General features: G+C 36.3%; 1 protein-coding gene across 3 annotated transcripts in view; it reads left to right on the top strand.

Moving 5' to 3' along the window:
• Positions 1–21,248, top strand: part of IQUB (IQ motif and ubiquitin domain containing) — a 50,079-nt gene that overhangs the window by 2,311 nt on the left and 26,520 nt on the right. For 2 of the 3 annotated variants that reach the window (XM_026510264.4, XM_057304462.1), the window contains exons 2-7: positions 2,213–2,643; positions 5,235–5,369; positions 8,306–8,467; positions 8,554–8,726; positions 9,292–9,447; positions 20,187–20,397. In XM_026510264.4, the coding sequence (XP_026366049.2) occupies positions 2,217–2,643; positions 5,235–5,369; positions 8,306–8,467; positions 8,554–8,726; positions 9,292–9,447; positions 20,187–20,397 (1,264 nt within the window). In that variant the 5' untranslated portion in view covers positions 2,213–2,216. The remainder of the gene's footprint in view (positions 1–2,212; positions 2,644–5,234; positions 5,370–8,305; positions 8,468–8,553; positions 8,727–9,291; positions 9,448–20,186; positions 20,398–21,248) is intronic. The other variant, XM_057304463.1, reaches the window with a different exon arrangement.

The raw sequence follows: 21,248 nt of genomic DNA, 5'->3' as shown, positions 1-21,248 counted from the left end.
TGTTGCTAGGAGTCAGGGCTTCTTTATGATACTTTCTCTAATCAGGCCATTAAGCCCTGTTACAGGAGAAAATAACCTAAATGAAAATTATTTATGGGTGAGAGCCTAAGGAGGTTTCTTGAACTTTTTAAAAATCGAGTTTTTATTCAGTTTTTTTCTCATTTCACTTTTTTCTTTATTATTTTGGAAGTGTAAAACTTTATTTCAGTTTTTTTATTGGTTGTACTTGAAATTCAGCTATACCTATTTACTTTAACAAAGTCTAGGGTTAAGAATATCATATCCCTCAATTTTGTAAAGAGTGTAAGAATTTGAGAACAGTTCCCTTTCATCTTTTCCTTCCCAATTACATATTCTTATTGTCTATTATTTCAATTTTCTACTATTATTTTGTGTTGACAGTATTTGTTTGTGTTTATCCATATGTTTATAATTTATATATTCACCTTTCCTTTTGCACTTCGGACTTCTGTTGAGCCCATTTTCCTCTTCCTTCAAGTGTATCCTCTAGAACTTTCTTTAGAGCATGTATCTTGGTGATAACTTATTTGTAAATATTTCTATTTTCTTTCTTGAAAGAATTTTGCTAGGTGCACAATTCTAGGTTTATAGTTATCTTCTTTTAATTAGTCCATTGTTACCTTGGCTTCTGTATTCCTGTTAAGAAATCTGCCGTGATTTTACTTTTCTTTCCTTTGTATTAATGTTAGCAAATTAATGTCATTCAAAGCGGATGATATGTCCTCTATCACTATGTGCTTTCCAGACCTCTTTGTTATTCTGTAATGTAATTACAGTGTATATGGCTTTGAATTATTTTTACTTATCCCATTGGGCGTATATTTATGTTACGCCTCTTGGATCTTTGGATCCATATTTTTCATCAGTTTTGTAAAATTCTCAGCCATCACCTTTAAAAATATTTTCTCTCTTCTATCTTTTTGTTTTCTCTGGGATTTCAGTTTGGCATATATTAGATCAGGGGCTGACAGACTTTTTCTGGAAAGAGCTTCTCAGGGCACATATAGTCTCTGTTGCATATTCTTTGTTATTTTTTATTTTAAAGGTACAAAACCATTCTCAGCTCACAGTGAGATATACTTAGCAGTAAAATATGCTAGACTTTTTCTCTTCTGCATGGCCCTTAGTCTGTCATACTTTTCATATCCTTATCTCTCTGTAGCATTCTATATAATTTTATTTATCTTCTAGTTTACTAACTCTTCAACTCTAATGCTATATTCATTGAATTCAACAAATATATATTTTTATTCCAGATATTCCATATTTTTGGAAATTTGTCATCTAGTAGCTAGAGAACTTCACTAAGGTTATTATTTTTTTTCCTCTATAAGGATTTGTGCTTAATTCATTAGCCCCAAATACAGCTTTCCCACCTCACTACTGTTCTAAATTTTAATCTGCCCCTGCTGTTGACACAGAAATATGCCTCAAGCCCACTTCTATCCTCCCATCCTGGCTACCAGCTTCTATAGGTAGACTCCATGCTATACCAGCTCCTGAGTGCTATGATCCAGCTCCTGCCCCAGAAGCCTTGCTGTTGGCTGCCCTAGCCCACTCTGGCCCATAATTCTGGATGCTGTCATACTGTCTCCCAAGCCAAAGCTCTTGGTTGCTGTACCTCAGGCCCTAGTCAGCTCCAGCATCAACCCACATATGTTTGTTGATGTGTTTATTTTGGGGAACAAAGGTCATTGGAGACTTGCTACAGTTTGTGAGAACAAAATTACTATAGGGAGTGATACTATCCAGGGTATGGTTGCTCTGGCACTGGCAGATTCCTTGGAGCTTCTAGTCAGTTATAATCTCAGAAGCATAAATCCTGTGTTAGTTTGTATTCAGAAAAAAAAAGCTATTCAAATAAGCCCTTTCACAAGGCATTGTTGATTGAGTAAGGAAGAGGTGACAATATATTTTAAAATATTTTTCAGTATATTCTTGACAGTATATTTTTCTCAAGTTGATTGTGTTTTGAGGTTCTCTTTTGGTATGATTTTTACTTGCTGTGGTGTTTTTATTAAAAATTCACCAATGCTTTTACCTGATGCCATTACTAAAATAATCAGTATTTAAAAAAAATAATGAGCAACATTGCAGTATGTTATGAACATTGCTGTATACCACCAATGAATTTGATATTTGATGTAGAAAGTTTTATGTGTAGTAAATGTAGTTATTTTTCTTGGTTCAGGAAAATGTCTGACCAGGAAGAAGAATTTGATACTCAGAATGTTGTTAAAGCATCAGAAGAAAATGAAGATGCTTTTGAGATTATCAGTATTCCAGTTCCCTCAGAAGAGTTTTCAGAGCCAGATCAAACAGAAGATAATGAATCTGAAGTTGAACCATCCAGTGAGGACTATACCACACATGTTAAGGAAAGTTACCAGAGCTTACCAAACGTGGAACCAGAAGATGAAGAACATCTCATGGAAGAAGCTTTGTTGCCCAAACAAGCTTCATATTCTCCAAGAAACTCTACAGAGCACGATCTAACTAAATATGAGAATGCAGTGCAGCCTGCCGAACGGTATTCCAATGCTGGATCACTGGCATTTCTGGATAAGATAAAGGCTATAAAGGAATCTCTGAAAGCATCAGTGAAAGATCCTTTAGCAACAGGTACTACCTAAGGAAGATAGGGATTTCCTTTTCTCATTTTGAAGAATGGTTGCTTTTTCAAATTTGTTTTGCTTGAAGTTCAAATTTGTTTTGCTTGAAGTTCAATTAGCCAACATATAGTACATCATTAATTTTTGATGTAGTGTTCCACAATTCATTAGTTGTGTATAACACTTCAGTACTCATCATGTCACATGCCCTTCTTAATACCCATCACCCCGTTACCCAATCCCTCCACCCCTTTCCCTTCTGCAACCCTTAGTTTGTTTCCTAGAGTCCAGAGTCTCTCATGGTTTGTCTCCCTCTCTGATTTCTTCCTATTTGGTTTTCCCTCTCTTCCCCTGTGGTCCTCTGCATTCCGTATATACCACATATGAGTGAAACCATATGATAATTTTCTCTGCTTGACTTATTTCACTTAGCATAATATCCTCCAGTTCCATCCATGTCGATGCAGATGGTAGGTATTCATCCTTTCTGATGGCCAAGTAATATTCCATTGTATATATGAACCACATCTTCTTTATCCATTCATCTGTTGAAGGATATCTTGGCTTCTTCCACAGTTTGGCTATTGTGGACATTGCTGCTATGAACATTGGGGTGCAGGTGCCCCTTCTTTTCACTACATCCATGTCTTTGGAGTAAATATCCAGTAGTGCAATTGCTGGGTCATAGGATGGCTCTATTTTTAACATCTTGAGGAACCTCCATACGGTTTTCCAGAGTGGCTGTACCAGCTTGCATTCCCACCAACAGTGTAAGAGGGTTCCCCTTGGTATCCAAGATCTATAAAGAACTTATCAAACTCAACACCCAAAAACCAAATAATCCAGTCAAGAAGACATGTTGTTTGTTTGTTTTTTAAAGTAATCTCTACGCCCAATGTGGGGCCCGAACTTGCAACCCTGAGAGCAAGAGTCGCATGTTCTACTGACTGAACCAGCCAGGCACCCCCTGGGCTCCATTTTTTTATATTTCTGTGATTGTCTGATATTGTAGTTTATAACAAGTACATGATGATTAGAATAAAGTTGTCTTGGTCCTGTACTTTCTGGGGCCCACAGATTCCTTCGCACACCTCTCCTTCCCAAAGCCTAGGAAGTCACTGCTATGAAAATGTTAAAATATATTAACCATGGAATTTTGAATCTATAATGCAACTAAAATAGCTTTCTGATAATTTAACATCTATGAGAGTGTTTGTTGACAGCTGTGAAAATAAGTTTTAACAATCTCAAAGAATCTCAGCATTAACAATGCCCAGTTAAATTTTATTCTGGGATTATTGGTAAATGTCTCATTTAGCGTTATGAAAATTGTCATGTGTCAGGAATCTAGAAATATACAAAACTTCTTTGGCCTATGATGTACACTCTGCCCTCCATCTTACTTTTTACTCACTTTGTACATCTTCTCCATTAAAATTTAAAATCTGTAGATGTAAAAGAAGAAAGTTTATGCCACTATAATGAGCTTTTAAAAAGTTTTTCTTTATTATCAACATGTAAGTATCTTGTTTTCCTATTTTATAGAATGGGTAGTGAGCCACATAATGTCTATTTTTGTGAAAAGTAGATTTATATATAGTTTTTCTAGATATTTGTAATGAACAGTGATTTTTCTGTTTTACATTTTGACAACTATAAACATAAATCAATTATGAGAAGAAGAATGGATTTAGATATATTTTTCTTTGAAAATTTCTCTATTGGATTTTCTTGAGAGCTTGTTTGGAGGTTCTAGCAGGGGAGCGCAGCTACTAGTATACCCTTGACCGAAGAACGGTCCTCCTCTATCGGGGAAGGTCGTTCTCTTCGACCGAGCGCGCAGCTTCGGGAGGGACGCACATGGAGCGGTGAGGGAGGAAGGGGACACCCGCCTAGCCAGCCAGATCAGCCGAATCAACCCTGGCGATCAATGGGGTGACAGATGTCGCAGCCAGATCGCCCTCACATCCTCTATTGGATTTTCTTAACTTCGTGACTATGCGCTGATTTACTGAGGCATGCTATCAGTATGGGATCAAAGCATGCACATGCACATCATAGTTTGAGGGACACCCTCTGGGCTCAAGGTCTCCCATTCCAATATGTACACAAAATGCTTGATTTTCTGAAATGTTCCTGTATTTATATCTGAGTAATATAATACCAGATACCAATACCAGATTAGTACCAATTAATACCAATGTAATACCAAATACTGGGACTCTTTAAAAGCAGTTTTGTTTTATTTCCTATTTCTTGTGGTATTCTGAGCAAAGAGGTAATCCTGAAGGTGCCCTGCTCCTCATAGCAGAGAATGGAAAAAAAGATCAGAACTTGAAGCTGGGATTGGGGGAACAGGTACTGACCACTGATGCTAATTCTTGAGATTCTGGATAATCTGCAAAACAAAATCTGAATGTCACTTCTCATAGAAATTAAAAAGTAACTCTTACCATGGAAGTGCAGTGGGGGAACATGGCAGAGGCAGTCTGCATTCTATGTGACTAAAAATTGCTACATCATTCTCTATCTGCTTATGAACTGTAGGCTGCTGACCCTTGCTTTTGACTATGATTCTTTCTTTTCTCTTTTTATCTACAGTAAAAGTTGTACTTTTTCCTGTGGGCCAGGAAATTATAATGCCTTTTAAAATAGACACCATTGTAAAATACCTCAAGGATCATTTTTCATACCTACTAAAGATCCCATCTAATATATTGCAGATAAGATATTCAGGTAAGCTTGGAAGCTAGTAAAACTTACCAAGATTCTTTAGTTTTATCATGTAAATAATCAAGATCTTTGATTTATTGAATGAAATATATTGATATCTATTGTTTGCACATTATATTGTGATTATGCATTCATTCAACACATTTTTATTGAGGACATACTTGTTCTAAATACTTACCTAAGAACTGAAGATGTAAAGAAACATGAAACAAAATCTTTATTCTCAAATTGTTTACAGACTAGTCAGAAAGAAAATGTATGCAATAGTTACCACATAATGTGTAAATGTTTTAGTGGAGATATGCACAAAAAGCTGTGAGGACAGAGAGGAAGGAAACTGGGAGAGTCTAGAAAGCTTCATTTAATAAAAGTGATAATATTTGTGCTAAGTCCCAAATCTGGGACTCTGGGGGAAGTTGTAAGAAGTTTAGAGTGGCTAGAAGTAGATTCTGTGTGGGGAGTGGGAGATAATGAGGTTGAGAGAAGTTGATGAGGAGTGAGTGTGTATAGAATAAAAAGAGGACTAAACATGGTTTATACACTAAGGTCAATTCACATTCCCGTGGTGTTCAAGTTAATTTATATTTTGTGGACAGTATTGAACAGCCCACTTTATAGAAGCATCACGTCATGAGAGGACATAGTCTTTGTAATTGTAATAGAGTGAGTGAGAGCAGCATAGCTAAATAAATGTTTTGTGGAATATGTCTGCACAGATGCTAATATTTCAGTTTTGAAGTTTTGGTATTAACTTATAAAGATGCCACAGAAAAGAAGTTTCCAGGGAAATATAATCATTTTTTTTGTGTGGGAAAATCCTAACACTAAAAAGGAGTAAGCCATACCTATTAAGTGCCTCCTCCTCCAAATCAGAGAGAACAATCAGTTCAATTTCAAAATTATTTTTAGAAAACTGTCATAATGAATGTGCTGTAATACAAAGATGCTGATGTATTCAAACAACTGGTTATTAAAGCTTGAGTAGGGAAACTGCTAAAATTTAAATAGTTATTAGTAATAACAATCATGACAATTAATTTATTGAGATGTACTGTGTGCTAGTCCATCTACAAAATGTTTTGCCTACATTATTATCATTCAGTCCACACAACAACCCTTTGAGGTAGTATTATTATTAACTTTTTTTGAAGGAAGGAAACTAAAGCTTGGGAAACTCATACAAATTCATACAGCTAATGAGTGGTAGAATCTGAACTTAAAATATAGGTATGACTCCAAAAGGGAATTTGAAACTGCTTGCTTGGCATTAACTATAAGATGAAGTTCAAAATTGGAGAAGAGAGCACTTTGAGACTGGAGTAGCTAGCCAGTGGTACCTGAGACTCTTGTACTTCATGACCTTTCTTTATGTGTAGGTACCAGTCATCACCACTGGGTAACAGGCTTATGTTAGCCATGATAATGAAAGAACTTGATTCTATGTGAACTGCTCTCTAACATAGGTGCTTTTTTCTAGTACTAGAATTGGAGCTCAAATTTGGTGGAACGAAGCCTCCTATACAAACTAGAGGAATGAAGAGAGCTCTGGGAATCTATTTTAGTTTCCTATGGCTGTTGTAACAATTAACCATAAGCTTAGTAACTTAACACGATTTCTCTTACAGTCCTGGATGCCGGAAATTGTAGATCAGTTTCACTCAGATGAAACCAACATGTGGGCAGGGCTGTTCTCCCTCTGGAGGTTCTGGGGAGAATCTGCTCCCTTTTCTAGCTTCTGGAGTTGTACACCGTGCATTCATTGGCTGATGGCCCCTTCGTCCATCTTTAAAGCAAGCGTTAGAGCATCTTCAAATCTCTCTCTGCTTCTGTTTTATCATCTCCTCTGTAGTCAAATCTCCCTTCCGACCTCTCGAAGGGCATTGTGATTACATTTAGGACCCACCTAGATAATCCAGGATAATCTTTCCATCTCAAAATTTTTAACTTAATAAAATTTTCCGTCCTCTTTGCTATATAAGTTAACTTTCATAGGTTCTGGGGATTAGGACATGGATATATTCTGGGGCCATTATTCAACCTATCACATGGTCCATATGGTATTCATGTTAATTTTTTAAGTTGGGTGTGCAATTGAAACTCATGGATCTTTATGCTTTCTTAAACATAGCTAAAATAGACTGGTGGTATCTGATATATTTCTAAGAACGAGTGTAACAAAATCTTTGCTATGTTCAAATTCGTAATTGTAATTTAGGAAGATCATGCATTGGAAGAGTGATATAGATTCTATCAAAACAACAGCCAATATCATTATACATAGTTTTGTATTTCTTAAAATAGAGAAGTAAAATTTGAGTCAATTTATAGAATAAACCAATGAAAGGAGATAGAAACTTAAAAAAGATATAAAATAACATAAAAATCAAGTGATGTGCACTTTTTCCAGCACAATCTGGAGGCTTAACTCCACTTTTTCATGAATTTATTTACATGAGTTTCTGATTATAGAAACAGAAAGGGAAGGTTGGAACTCTGAGTATATACTTTTCTGCACTGGAGGGAGGAATGGGTATGAAAATAATCAAATTTTCCCTGATATAAATATGTCCTGTGTTTACGTATAGCACATTGTGATTTTTTAGAGAGTCAATGTTTAGAATATGATTTTGCTCATAAAATATGTTTTTTATTTTTAAATAGTTATAGAGCTGCATGTGTATGTATTTGTATTTCTGATGAGAAATCCTGTGAAAGTTGTAGCTTTACTTATAATGCTGAATTCTTACATCTTAACTTTTCCTGTTGTGGAGTTTTCTGTACTAACATTACAGCAAGGGGTGGACATCATCGATATTCTATTCAGTAATTGAACTGTATATGTTCATATAATCATCTTTGACATTTTCCATCGCCTTAAAATGAGTATGTATAATTATTTCTTTGTCACAACACTTCTTCTCCTTTCATGTCATTTTTAGGAATGATTCTTAAAAATAATGAGACTCTACTGCAACATGGAGTTAAGCCACAGGATATTATACAAGTGGAAATATTTTCTACAGATCCAGATCTATTTCCGATCAAAAGAATACATGGATTAAATGATGCCTCTCAAATTATAACTGTCAGAGTACAAACTGGTTAGTTATTTGATGTCTTTTAGATAAAGTATTTTAGAGTCCCTTTGTAGGTGACCTTTCATTCAATCTTGGTTTTACCTCCTTAGGCATTACTGAGTACCAGGAGGTAGCTGTTGAGATTATAAAATCTGACTTTCACAAACCATTTCTTGGTGGATTCAGACATAAAATAACAGGAATAGAATATCACAATGCTGGAACACAAACTATGCCTAAGAAGATTCCCGAAAAAGACAATGTATTTTGTAGGGATACCCAGGTAATATTTTTATTTTTCTCTGTAGGTTTTTGAAACTGCAGAATCGACAAATGTTCTGGATCCCTCTCTAAAATTAAAAATTTCCCCATTTGCCATGATTTGGATGGAGCTAGAGAGTATTATGCTAAGCGAAATAAGTCAGTCAGAGAAAGACAAATACCATATGATTTCATTCATATGTGGAATTTAAGAAACAAACAAGCAAAGGGGAAGAAAGAGAGGGAGACAAACCAAAAAATGGTCTCTTAACTATGGAGAACAAATTGATGGTTACCAGAAGGGAGGAGCTGGGGGGATTAGTAAATAGGTGATGGGGGTTAAGGAGTGCACTTGTTGTGGTGTATGAAGTGTTCAATCACTATATTGTACATCTGAAGCTAATATTACACTGTATGATAACTAACTGGAATTTAAATAAAAACTTTAAAAAATTGAGTTAAAATCTTCCAAGGAATTATGTGGTAATTCAAATAATAACAGAAAATTAACTGAACACAGAAAAATATGCTCTTTACTCACTTATGTGTATATGGTGGATATTTAAATTTTTATGTTTTTATTTTAGACAGTTTTTGAGAGAAAAAAGCTACAACAGACTACAAATACAACATCCACACAGATGACTAAAATTGGTGTGTATGTATCAAATATGACTGATAAATTGGTAACACCAGGAAAATATTTTTCGGCGGCAGAATACCATGCTCGAAGATTACAGGCGGTAAGATAAGTTTTATTATGAGTGAATACTAAAAATGAAATAAATGAGCCAGTTGTTCTGTGTTCATCTACGTGTTTCCTTAAGGCACACTAGCTTATGAAACAACCCACATGAGTGTTTTTAAAGAAAATATTATTCATAACACATTATTAAAGATGGTAAGGCAGACTTTATTTAAGAGGGGCTACTACAGTGGAGTTTTGTGATGGGGAAGAGAGACTGGGCTCAACTCTAAATACAAGGAAAAGTGGAAATTTATAGCCAAGGAGTAGGGTAGGCGTCAATGGATGGAAAATTACTAAGAAAACATCAAGGGTAAGGGGAGATTCTGGCTAAACCATTCTAACAGGATTTTTTTATTGAAGGCAGGCCAGAGTGATTAGGCATTATCTGGGGGATATGTTGTAAGATAAGGAAACTCATTAAATATTGAGGATGGGATTCTGGTTAAACTGACTTAGCAGGCTTTTGCTAAAATTGAACAATACAGAGATGATCACAGAAATCCAAAAGTTGAGGCCTAATTGAAAAACTACTCAGAGGAGCCTGATTAGGGTTTGGTCAAGGAGAGAACCTTTATCGGTGTGAGTTATGCTTCATTGGTATTAAAAGCAGTTTTTTGTTTTTTTTTTAAAGATTTTATTTATTTATTTGACAGAGACAGACAGCCAGCGAGAGAGAGAACACAAGCAGGGGGAGTGAGAGGAAGAAGCAGGCTCCCAGTGGAGGAGCCTGTTGTGGGGCTCGTTCCCAGATCACTGGGATCACGCCCTGAGCCGAAGGCAGACACCCAATGACTGTGCCACCCAGGCGCCCCTAAAAGCAGTTTTTATCTCCAGTGTCCCCCCAGTAAAAGGAACCATAATCCTAAATGCTCCTAATCCTTCCCTTTCCCCTAGGGATTCCCAAGGATTTGTGTGTTACCTTTGGCCATTATTAGCTTTGTCTTCTCTATACCTTGGCCTTAATCCTTGGGGCAGTAGAATCACCTAGGGAGCTTTCCAGAGTAATTGAAACCAAAAGGACTCTAAAGTCTGTTTTCTCTGATATTAATATAGCCACTCCAACTCTTTTTTTTTTTTAAAGATTTTATTTATTTATGTGACAGAGAGATAGCCAGCGAGAGAGGGAACACAGCAGGGGAGTGGGAGAGGAAGAAGCAAGCTCCCAGCAGAGGAGCCCGATGTGGGACTCGATCCTGGAACGCCAGGATCACGCTTAACGACTGCACTACCCAGGCGCCCCTCTGACTCTTTTATTTCTTACTTGTATGGTCTATCTTTTTCTGTCCTTTTACTTTCAACCTATTTGAGTCTTAATCTAGAATATATCTCTCATAGACAGCATATCATTGGATCTTGTCTTTTTATCCAGTCTGATAATCTCTACCTTGTGATTGGAGTGTTTAATACATTTATATTTAATGTAATTATTGATAAGGTTGGATTATATCAGCCATTTGCTATTTGTTTTCTGTGTGTCAGATGTCTCTGTTGTCCTCTCTTCTTCCTTTACTATCTTTTATGTTTAAGTATTTTCTAATGTACCATTTTAATTCTTTTGTTTTTTTCCTATTTAAAACCTTTATTTTCAAAATAATATATACTTTCTAAAAAGTATACAATTCAATGATTTTTGCATTTTAAACAGAGGTATACAACATTTTAGAACATAGAAAAAAGTCCTGGACCCAATAACAATCAGTCCCTATTTCCCTCCAATGTTTTCTGCCTTAGGAAACCGCTAATCTACTTTCTGCCTCTATTGGTGTGCCTATTCTGGATATTTCATATACATGGAATCATATGATATATAGTCTTTTGTGATTGGCTTTTTTAAAACATAGCATAATGTTTTCAGGGCTCATCCATGTTGTGACAAGTATCAATACTTTATTCTTTTATATTGCAGAATAATATTCCATTGTATATACTCAACTGGATATACCTATTATATCCATGCCAACATATACACTGTATTTTGTCTATTTATCAGTTGATGGACATTTGAGCTGTTTCCACTTATTGGCTGTTAGGAATAATGCTGCCGTAAACATTTGTGTATAAATTTTTATATGGACATATGTTTTCATTTCTCTTGGATATATGTCCAGGAGTGTAATTGTTGGATCATATGGTAAGTATATGTTTAACCTTTTTGAGGAACTGCCAGACTGTTTTCCAAAGCAGCTACACCATTTTATGGCCCACTAGCAGTGTACGAGGATTCCAATATCTTCACATCCTTGTCGATATTTGTTACCGTCTGTATTTTTCATTATAGCCAACCTAGTAAGTGTGAAGGGATATCTCATTGTGGTTTTGATTTGCATACCCTGATGGCTAATGATATTGAATATCTTTTCATGTGCTTATTAGCAACATTTTGCATGTCGGAGACATTTTTGATTATGATGACATCGGGGAGGTGCTACTGTACTTTAATGGGTAGAGGGTAAGGATGCTGCCAAACATCCTATAAACATAGGAACCCCAGCCCCACTGCAACAGATAATTACCTGGTCCAAAGTATCAACAGTGCCATTGCTGAAACCTGCTTCAACGTCTGTCTCTATTGCAGTAGGTACCATTGATGTCTCTGCTCATTTTTTTTTTTTTTTTTTTGATTGTTGTTGTTTTTCTATTTGTAAGTCTGGCTTTCTGAAGGTTGCTCCTGGCTTACGATAGCCTAATGGTTAGGTAATGATTGATCAGAGGTTGTGCTCAAATTCCTTGATCTAGTAAAGCTTCCACTTTTGCTAATGGACCCATGTGTGGATTGGAGGATGCATTCAAATTTCAGACAAGTTCAGTTTCTGTTTATCCTGGCTTTTATTTTAACCTGGGTTTTCTTCTTGGATTTCTTCTGCACAAGGCCTCACAGCCTGGGATATGGAAATAGGGAGGGCCTTTCTACTCTCTCCTGAGTATGTGTTTATTCTTGTACATGTGTTCAGCCTTCAGGCAACTAGGGATATTTGGGAGGTTATCATGGCTGTCTCATTTTCCTGATCTCCCTGATTAATTTCTGGCTAGTCTGTCTGTCTATTACTTGCTCTAGAATACAGTCTCAGCTGAGCGGCTGGCTGGTTTGTTTTTGTTTTTGTTTTGTGTTTTTTTTTTTTCACTGAGATTACTGTTGTTTGTGACATTGCTTAGGGGGTATGGAGTTTTTCCTCACCTCACTTTAAATCAGTTGAGCCCCCTGAATGTGGATGCAGATGAAACCAGGGTGAGGGGAAGGGGGATATGAGAGCAGCCCTAAGTTGAAATGCCACAGACTATCAGTGTTCCTACTTGAGGTTTAGTAATTTTTCTTTGGTGTATGCCTTTGGTCATTTTCCAGAATCCTGAAATGATTACTATTTTTTAAAAACAATTTGTCCAGTTTTATCATTCCTTTTTGGACAGAGTATTTGCTGAGACTTTTACTTTTCCAATCTGGTAGTCCTGCTCCCAGGTCCAAATAGAATTTTCAGTGACTTATTTTGACATGACAGAATTTTCACAATTGAAATAAAATGTATTTTAATACATATAAAATATATTTTAAAATATGAATCTCTTGGATCTTTATCAGAAATGTGCATGTGTGCACACACGTGTTCCTAAAATTGTAATCTGTAATCATTTATATGTATGGTCCAGTCAATGTTATCTTCTTGTGTATTTTCCTAACGGAGCTTGGCACTTGTCTGAACTTATATAGAATTGAGCCTGTAGGCAACCCGTAGGCAAGATGGTTGCTCTTAATTTGAGGAGGTATGCCCTGTCCATATCTTGTATTGTCTTTGTAAAGTTGGCCAGACACTGTAGCTGGTACAGGCTTTTAGGGTCTGGTGAAGGTAGGCTGGATTGGTTGCTCCACAGCAATGTAGTTTGGAGAACAAGGAGGCCTAAGAACATGCAGGCATCCTTCCATGCCCCAGCTCATTTGTTACCACATCACTCATATAACAACTACCATACTCTTCGCCACCTGCAAGATCACTCTCAACAGCCCTTTGTTTGACCTGAATGTGTCCTGTGGAACCTACCTCCGTGAGGAAGCAAAGAAATTACAACCCATGCAATAGGACTCATTAACTTGGAGGAGGGAGACCAACCAGGATAATTTGCCTGGCTTTTATTGCCTGAAGTTGAAATAGAAATTGGATAAAAAATAATGCTCTCTCATATTATTGTATTGGCTAGCCACTTTCCTTTCAGTAATTTTCCACATTTTTACAACACAATTGTGAGGATACTCTGTCAAATTACGTGTCTTGAATTCTTTACTGAATAGATTCTGGATTGGGTTAAGTTTAAAGAACACCTATTTAATTTCTTCCTACCGCAAATTGCTCAACTAATTGCATAATTTTAACACTAGGCATTTGAAAGTGGGAAAGAAGTCTACTTAATAGTGAAGAAAGTAGTACTGACTAGCAATCCTCCTTCTTCCTTGCTGGTATTTCCGGCAGATTCAGACTCAGTGTTAATGGTTCTTTTGGATTATGAATCAGCTTTGCTGGGTCTCTAGCTCAGGGCATCATTTGAACAGAAGCAGTCCTTGATGATGACAAAGACTCAAGCCTGTTAGGCTAGTGCAACACACGTACAAGTATGTGAAAAGTTAAAGAATTTGTGCCAGAATGTGTCAATGCAGTGCTTGTTTCATTGAAAAAATCTTGCTGTGAGAAAAAAGTCAACTAAATTAAATAGTGTGTTTGATTTACATCGTGGTGCAGGGTTCTTGAAGACAGTCGTAGCCTGGTAACAAGGTAAGAAGCAGTCTGTGGGCCAGCAAAAGAATCATAGGCCACATTTTGAGGACCACTGTGAGAATTTTAAACAGGCTTCTCCCCACCGAATGTCCATCTTAGTGCTGAAAGCTGTTAAATCAGAAGATGATCTTTGCTCTTTCTTTTTGAGACTCCAAAGAAAGCATCTAATTATTAGGGCCAAAGATTGACTAATATTCAAAACACTAAAATTCTTTGAATTGCAGTCTTACTGACCAACTTAAAATTGTCCAGTACACCATGTATTTTATGTTATTTGTTTTTTCAAAATTAAAAATTTTACTGAGGTATAATTGATACATAATATTATATCTTTTTCAGGTGTACAACACAACTTGATATTTGTAATACATGTGAAATGATCATCACAGTAAATCCAGTTACCATCTGTCACCATATGAAGTTAACTTTTAGGATTTACTTTCTTGACAACTTTCAAGTGTGCTTCACAGTATTATTGACTGTAGTCACCTTGCTGTACACTACATACCCATGACTTATTTATTTTATAACTGGAAGTTTTTATCCCTTGACCCCCTCACTCACTTCACCCGTGCCCTAATCTTCCTCTCCTCTGGCAACCACCATTCTGTTCTCGGCATCTATGATTTTTGTTTTATTTGTTCAGTTGTTTTGTTTTTCCCACATGTTAAATGAAATCATATGGTATTTGTCTTTGACTTATTTCACTTAGTATAATTCCCTTTAAGGTCCACCCATATTGTTATAAATGGCAAGATTTCATTCTTTATTATGGCTGAGTAGTATTCCATTGTGTATGTGTCTCTCACATCTTTTTTATCCATTCATTGGTCAATAGACACTTAGGTTGTTTCTGTATCTTGGCTATTATAAATAAGGTTGTAATGAATATAGGGTTCATGTATCTTTTCAAATTAGTGTTTCTTTTTCTTTGGGTAAATACCCGGAAGTGGAATTGCTGGGTCAAATGGTAGTTTTACTTTTAATTTTTTGAGAACCTCTATACTGTTTTCCCAGTGACTATATCAATTTATATTCTCACCAACAGGGCACAAGGGTTCCCTTTCTTCCACTTCCTTGCCAACACTTGTTACTTCTTATCTTTTTTGATAAGAAGTATCTGACAGGTGTGGGGTGATATCTCATTGTGGTTTTGATTTGCATTTTCCAGATAATGGAATGATGTTCAGCATCTTTTCATGTGTCTGCCAGCCATCTGTATGTCTTTGGGAAAATGTCTATTCAGATCCTCTGCCCATTTTTAAATTGGATTGTTTGTTATTTTGTTTTTGAGTTTTTGGAGTTCTTTATATATTTTAGATATTAACTGCTCCTCAGATAGATGATTCACAAATATTTCCTCCCATTCAGTATGTTGTCTTTTCATTGTTGATAGTTTCCTTTGCTGTGCAGAAGCTCGCTATTTATTTGTTTGTTTGTTTTTAAAAGATTTTATTTATTTATTTGAGAGAGTCAGTGAGAGAACACACCAGCAGGGGCAAAGGGAGAGGGAGAAGCAGGCTCCCTTGCTGAGCGGGGATTCCAATGCGGGGCTAGATCCCAGGACCCTGGGATCATAACCTGAGCCAAAGGCAGATGCTTAACCGACTGAGCCACTCAGGTGCCCCTGTGCAGAAGCTTTTTAGTCTGATGTAGTCCCACTTGTTTATTTTTGTTTTTGTTACCTTTGCTTTTAGAGTCTGATTTAAAAAATCATTGCCAAGACTGATGTCAGGTAACTTACCACCTATGTTTCCTTCTAGGAGTTTTATGGTTTCAGGTCTTACAGTCAAGTCTTTAATCCATTTTGAGTTAATTTTTGTGTATGGTGTGAGATAATGGTCTAGCTTCATTCTTTTGCATGTGACTGTCCAGTTTTCTGCAGCCCCATTTGTTGAAGAGACTGTCCTTTCCTCCATTGTATATTCTTGTCTCCTCTGTCGTAAATTAATTGACTATATACACGTGGGTTTATTTCTGGGTTCTCTATTCTGTCCATTGATCTATATGTTTGTTTTTATGCCAATACCATACTGTTTTGATTACTATAGACTTGTAATGTAGTTTGAAATTAGGGAGCATGGTATCTCCAGCTTTCTTCCTTTGGTAACAAAGTTAAGAGAGATGAGGAGTGTTTCTTCTTTGAAGTTCAGCATGCTGGTTGTAAATCAAGGCTGCTTTTCTCTGTCAAAACGATGTAGATCCTCTGGGCAAGAATGGGATATTTCATTCTTAGTTATCTAATTTCAAATAGCAAAGTTTCTGATAAGTTATGATTTTAGAGAACTAAGTTTCTCAGTGAGTAAGAAAATAGTAGTCTACCCAAGGAGGGAATTGTTAGGACATTTTATAGCTGCAGAATGTCCTTGGAAGAAATATTGTTTCCTGTTAACTTCATAGCTGACTGTATTAGTGCCCGTTATTCCAGCCTGATAGATTTTTATGTTCTAATTTTTACTTTCTTACTGTACAGGGCTTGGATGGTAGCTCTGTAATGTCATTAGGAACCTAAACTCCTTTTACCTTTCCATTCCATTAAATTTATCATGAGCTTGTTACTATATGATAATGAAATGGTTAGTCAACCTTCAGTATAATGTCTGCATTCTATGCAGGAAGAAGGGAGAAGTCAAGGAGCATGTACCCTGTATGCTGTCTTCAAGAGTTTTTCCTGAAAGCCCCACCCAGTGACTTCCATTTACATCTTATTGGCCTGAACTGTGTCAGGAGATATCCCTGCGAGTCTGATAAATACATTTTTAAAGTTTCATATTGTTGCTCCTCAATAATTTTCTTAGTAAGGAAGTTAGGGAGAATGGATATTAGGTGAGGAGATGGAAATTTCTACAACACTTTCCGAACTCCAGCAAAATGATTTTAGAGGAATAAAAAAATATAAAGAATACATGAGAAGAGAGAAGAGTAAATGTGTCAATTATTTTAAAGTTGTAAAGCAGATGGAGAAATGTTAGCTTGACTTACTTAAACCAAGGAAGTGAAAATCTTTAGCATGCTTTTCTGTTTTTCATTTCCTTGTCCTCCTCCCTCATTCCTCTTATCCAGTGAGATTTGATCTGGAATTATAATCATACATATAATTTACTGTATAGTTATAATTTCCTACATAATTTTTACTGCTTATTGTTGTTTTATATATTTACATTGATATATATGATTCCTCCCCCCCCCCCCAGATAGAATGTATTTAGCTTGATAACTCTTTTGGAAGTTTTTGCTCAATTTTTAAATTTTTCCCTTTTATTTTTCTTGCTGGAATACATTCTCTAGTAATTCTTTCAGAGATTATGCATGGGAGATAAACCATCTTAGTCCTATTGAATCAACCTCATTCTTAAAGTTTGATTTGAATGTGTGTAGAAAGTTAGATTTAAACTTATTTTAAAAATTATTTTTCTTTATAATTTTGAAACAATATTTGATTAAAAGTCTGACGTCAATTTCTCATTTCTTTGTTTCCTCTTTCTGGAAGATTTTAGGGTTTTTACTTTATGCTTAGTAATCTTACTGTGATATGCTTGAGATTTGGTCATGAACCCTTTCTATCTGAGTGCTCCTGTCTTTCTTTAGTTTGGGGACATGTACTTTTATTATATTTTGAGTAATTTCTCTAATCAACTTTATTCATTCTGTCTGGAACTTATATCAGACATATTTTGAAATGTCTGCATTTATTTTTCATGTCTCTTAATTTTCCTTCATTCTTTCTAATTTTTAGGACCTTTTACTCTACATTTTAAAAGATTTTCTCACCTAAGTTTCTTACTTACTAATTTCCTCTTGGGTTCTGCACATTCTGCAGATCAGCTTACAGTCAACTACTTGTTCTCAGCCAATGTCCATTCTTCCCATTGTGGTAAAGCTTTAGCTGGGCACATGGCTGCCCCACTGCAGACTACATTTCATTACCTCTTTTGTATATTGGTGAGGCCAAGTAACTAAGGCCTGGAAAATGAAGTGTGAGGGGAAACGATGTGTGCCACTTTTGGATATTGCTCTTAAAGTGACTGGGTTGCAATTCTTTTGTCTTTTCTCCCTTTCTACTGGTTGGAAGAAGATGAGAAATGGACTAGCCACCTAGGGCATAAAAGTAGGAAGCCATTTGCTGAGTATAATAGAGCTTTCTACCAGCCCCTAAACTGCTTGCTAATCCCTGCATTATGATGTAAGAAGGGAAAAACTTATATATTGTTTGAACAACTGTGTTTTAGTGTCATTATTTAATAAGTGTAACAGCACCCAAGTTAAGTGCATTCTATTGATTTTTTTTTAAATTTAAGAAATAAAAATTCTGTAAAATCTTTTTGTTGGTTTTTTAATATTGATGCAGTAGCCCCTTTTTTCCCCCTCTGAAAATGTTAACTCTGTCTAGTCTGGTCTTGGTTTTCGTTTTGTTTTGTTTTACTCTAGTACAGTCGTTCTAAAACTTTAGCAGGCATCAGAAACACCAGAACTTGTAAGATACAGAATCTGTGCCCTACCCAGAATTTCTGATTCAGTAGCTCTGGGGTGGGGCCTGAGAATTTGCATTTTTAGCAGTTTTCTGGATGATACTGCTGGTCTGATCATAACTCTTTGAGAACTACTGTTCTACTAATTCTGTTTCACACAAAAGTAAACCTCTTTGTTGAATGAGGAGCCTTATATTTTGTGGGCTCGTCCCAAATGTTTGGTTATTCTTGGGTATGTAGGCAGGGTATTTGAGGTCCCTAATGTCCAATGTGCTAGGCATATTTGTTTACTACAGCCTTACCACAGTGGTTTTAGGGGTTGGCCAAGTCTTGATTCTGGAAGAGAGAGAGTTTTCTGAAGAGGGAGCTTCTGTTCATCCCGGGTATCACCAGCCCTCTGCGACACTAACTGTTCTTGTCTTTCTAGTTGCTGTTGCTGTTTACCTAAATTGTTTTAGAGAAGCCTGTCCCTTTTGCATTTCTCAAGCAGTCACCTTGTCAGTTGCCCCAACACCCCTTCTGCCCATAGGATCCACTGGTTTAGGGCTTGAAGCCATCTTACAGACTCTCTATTTTCTAGCTTGCCTTTCCCCCTTTCCTGTTCATGATTAGGCATAGATTCTTTCATCAATTTATTCTACCTGTGTCCTTTCTTGAGGGGATTCTTCTTAGTTTCTGTGCCTTTGGAGGACTGCTTTCGTATGATCCAGTGTCCTAATGGGTGTGTGCTTATATGATTTTCTTTAATTACCAAGGATTAGGATATGGTAAAGGGGTGAGTCAGCGTATTCTCCGTCCTCAATTTTGATCTAGCCTCTCCACATTTTATTTTCATTTATGAGTTTAGTAAATACAAATATAAAACTCTCTCAGCTGCATTGCAAATTTCTCGAGGATCTAGTACTATACTATAACCTCAGACGTATTTATATTTCTCACAATTTAATAAATACTTGTTGCTTAAGTCTCTCCTTTACCTAACCTGCCTTCGGTGGCTTCTACACATAACCTGCCTGCCTTGTGCTTAGTTAATGAAATGTTGTTTTAAATATGAGCCTAAGCTAATGATAGTTAAGATAAACTAGAGGTGATTAATAGTCATAACAATAATGGTATTTATTGAGGACTTGTGATATATCAGGGTTAAGTTAAAGACTCTATATGCAAAATAAACCAAAATTAAAAAAAAAAAAAAAAACCTAGTGAGTAGCGGAGGGAAGATTTAGAATAAATTTTACTCCAGAGCCTCTGCTCTTAAGCGTTGTACTAACTGCCTCCTAGGAAGGCGTATTTGCCTGATTTCAAAGCCAAATTGCTGACGAGCATTATTATCCACGGCTTCTATGTTCTAATGTGTGTGAGAATATCTGGCAGAGAGCTAAACCTAGACTCTTGGTACTTTTTAGTAATTACTACATTGGAATAGAAGTAACACCCTTGCCTTTTGTTATTGTCTGATGTAGTTGATAGTAAACACTTTTTATTTCCTTTTAATTTAACTCTAGGTAATAGTGCTACAGACTTACTATAGACAATGGCATGCTAAAGTGGTGGTAGAGAATTTAAAAAAACAGAAAATGTTAAGATTGAAGTGGGAAGCAGAGGAAGAACTAAGGAAGATACGAGAAAAAGAAGAATGGATCAAATTGGACTATTACCGGAGGCATAATCCTCAAACAAAAGAAGATTTTGAACTTCTTTATAATGCACTGGAACGTAAGTTTGAAATAGTCTTTGCATAAAAGATTAATTTTATAATTTTTCACCAGTAGGAAAAACAGGTTTACTAAAGACAGAAAGAAGACCTTATTATTTCAGGATGATGTCATGGGAATCTTGGACTAGAGAGTTTAAAGAGATAAATAATGTTTTACATTTGGGACAAGAATTAAGGCAGGAATAAAACTGAGAATGCTTTTATATTAACAGTGGGTAAATAAAATGTGCATACTGCTCTGTAAATTATGTGGTTTTAGTATATTTCTCTTTTGATAATCCCTGTGAGGTAAAAAGAGAAAGTTTGTCCAATTTGGTTCTCTGATGGTCTTGGGAATTTGTGAACTCAGAGTTGAGCCATTTGGAATCCCTCAGTTCAACATCCTGTCTCTGCTTCTGCTCTTTAGAGGAGGGTTGGGCAATACCTTTTAATTCCCATCCATTAATGATCAGTATAAATGCATATTCTCTACACAAGTGACTTTTAGCCCTTATTTCTTCCACAAGATGTGTGCTAGTCGTTGACAAAATTAAAAGCTTGTTACTTGACCGGCTAAACACTGCCTACTCAGGGCAGTAGACACACCGTTCATTCTTTCTTTCTTTCTTTCTTTCTTTCTTTCTTTCTTTCTTTCTTTCTTTCTTTCTTTTTTTTTTTAAGATTTTATTTATTTATTTGACAGAGAGTGAGACAGCGAGAGAGGGAACACCAGCAGGGGGAGTGGGAGAGGGAGAAGCAGGCTTCCAGCCGAGCAGGGAGCTGATGCAGGGCTCATGCCAGGACCCTGGGATCATGACCTGAGCTGAAGGCAGATGCTTAATCACTGAGCCACCCAGGCGCCCCTAGACAC

This window comes from Ursus arctos, unplaced genomic scaffold (assembly GCF_023065955.2).
Source record: "Ursus arctos isolate Adak ecotype North America unplaced genomic scaffold, UrsArc2.0 scaffold_3, whole genome shotgun sequence".
Taxonomy (NCBI): Eukaryota; Metazoa; Chordata; class Mammalia; order Carnivora; family Ursidae; genus Ursus; species Ursus arctos.
Note: the sequence above shows the minus strand (reverse complement) of the source record. Positions and strands in the feature narration are given on the sequence as shown.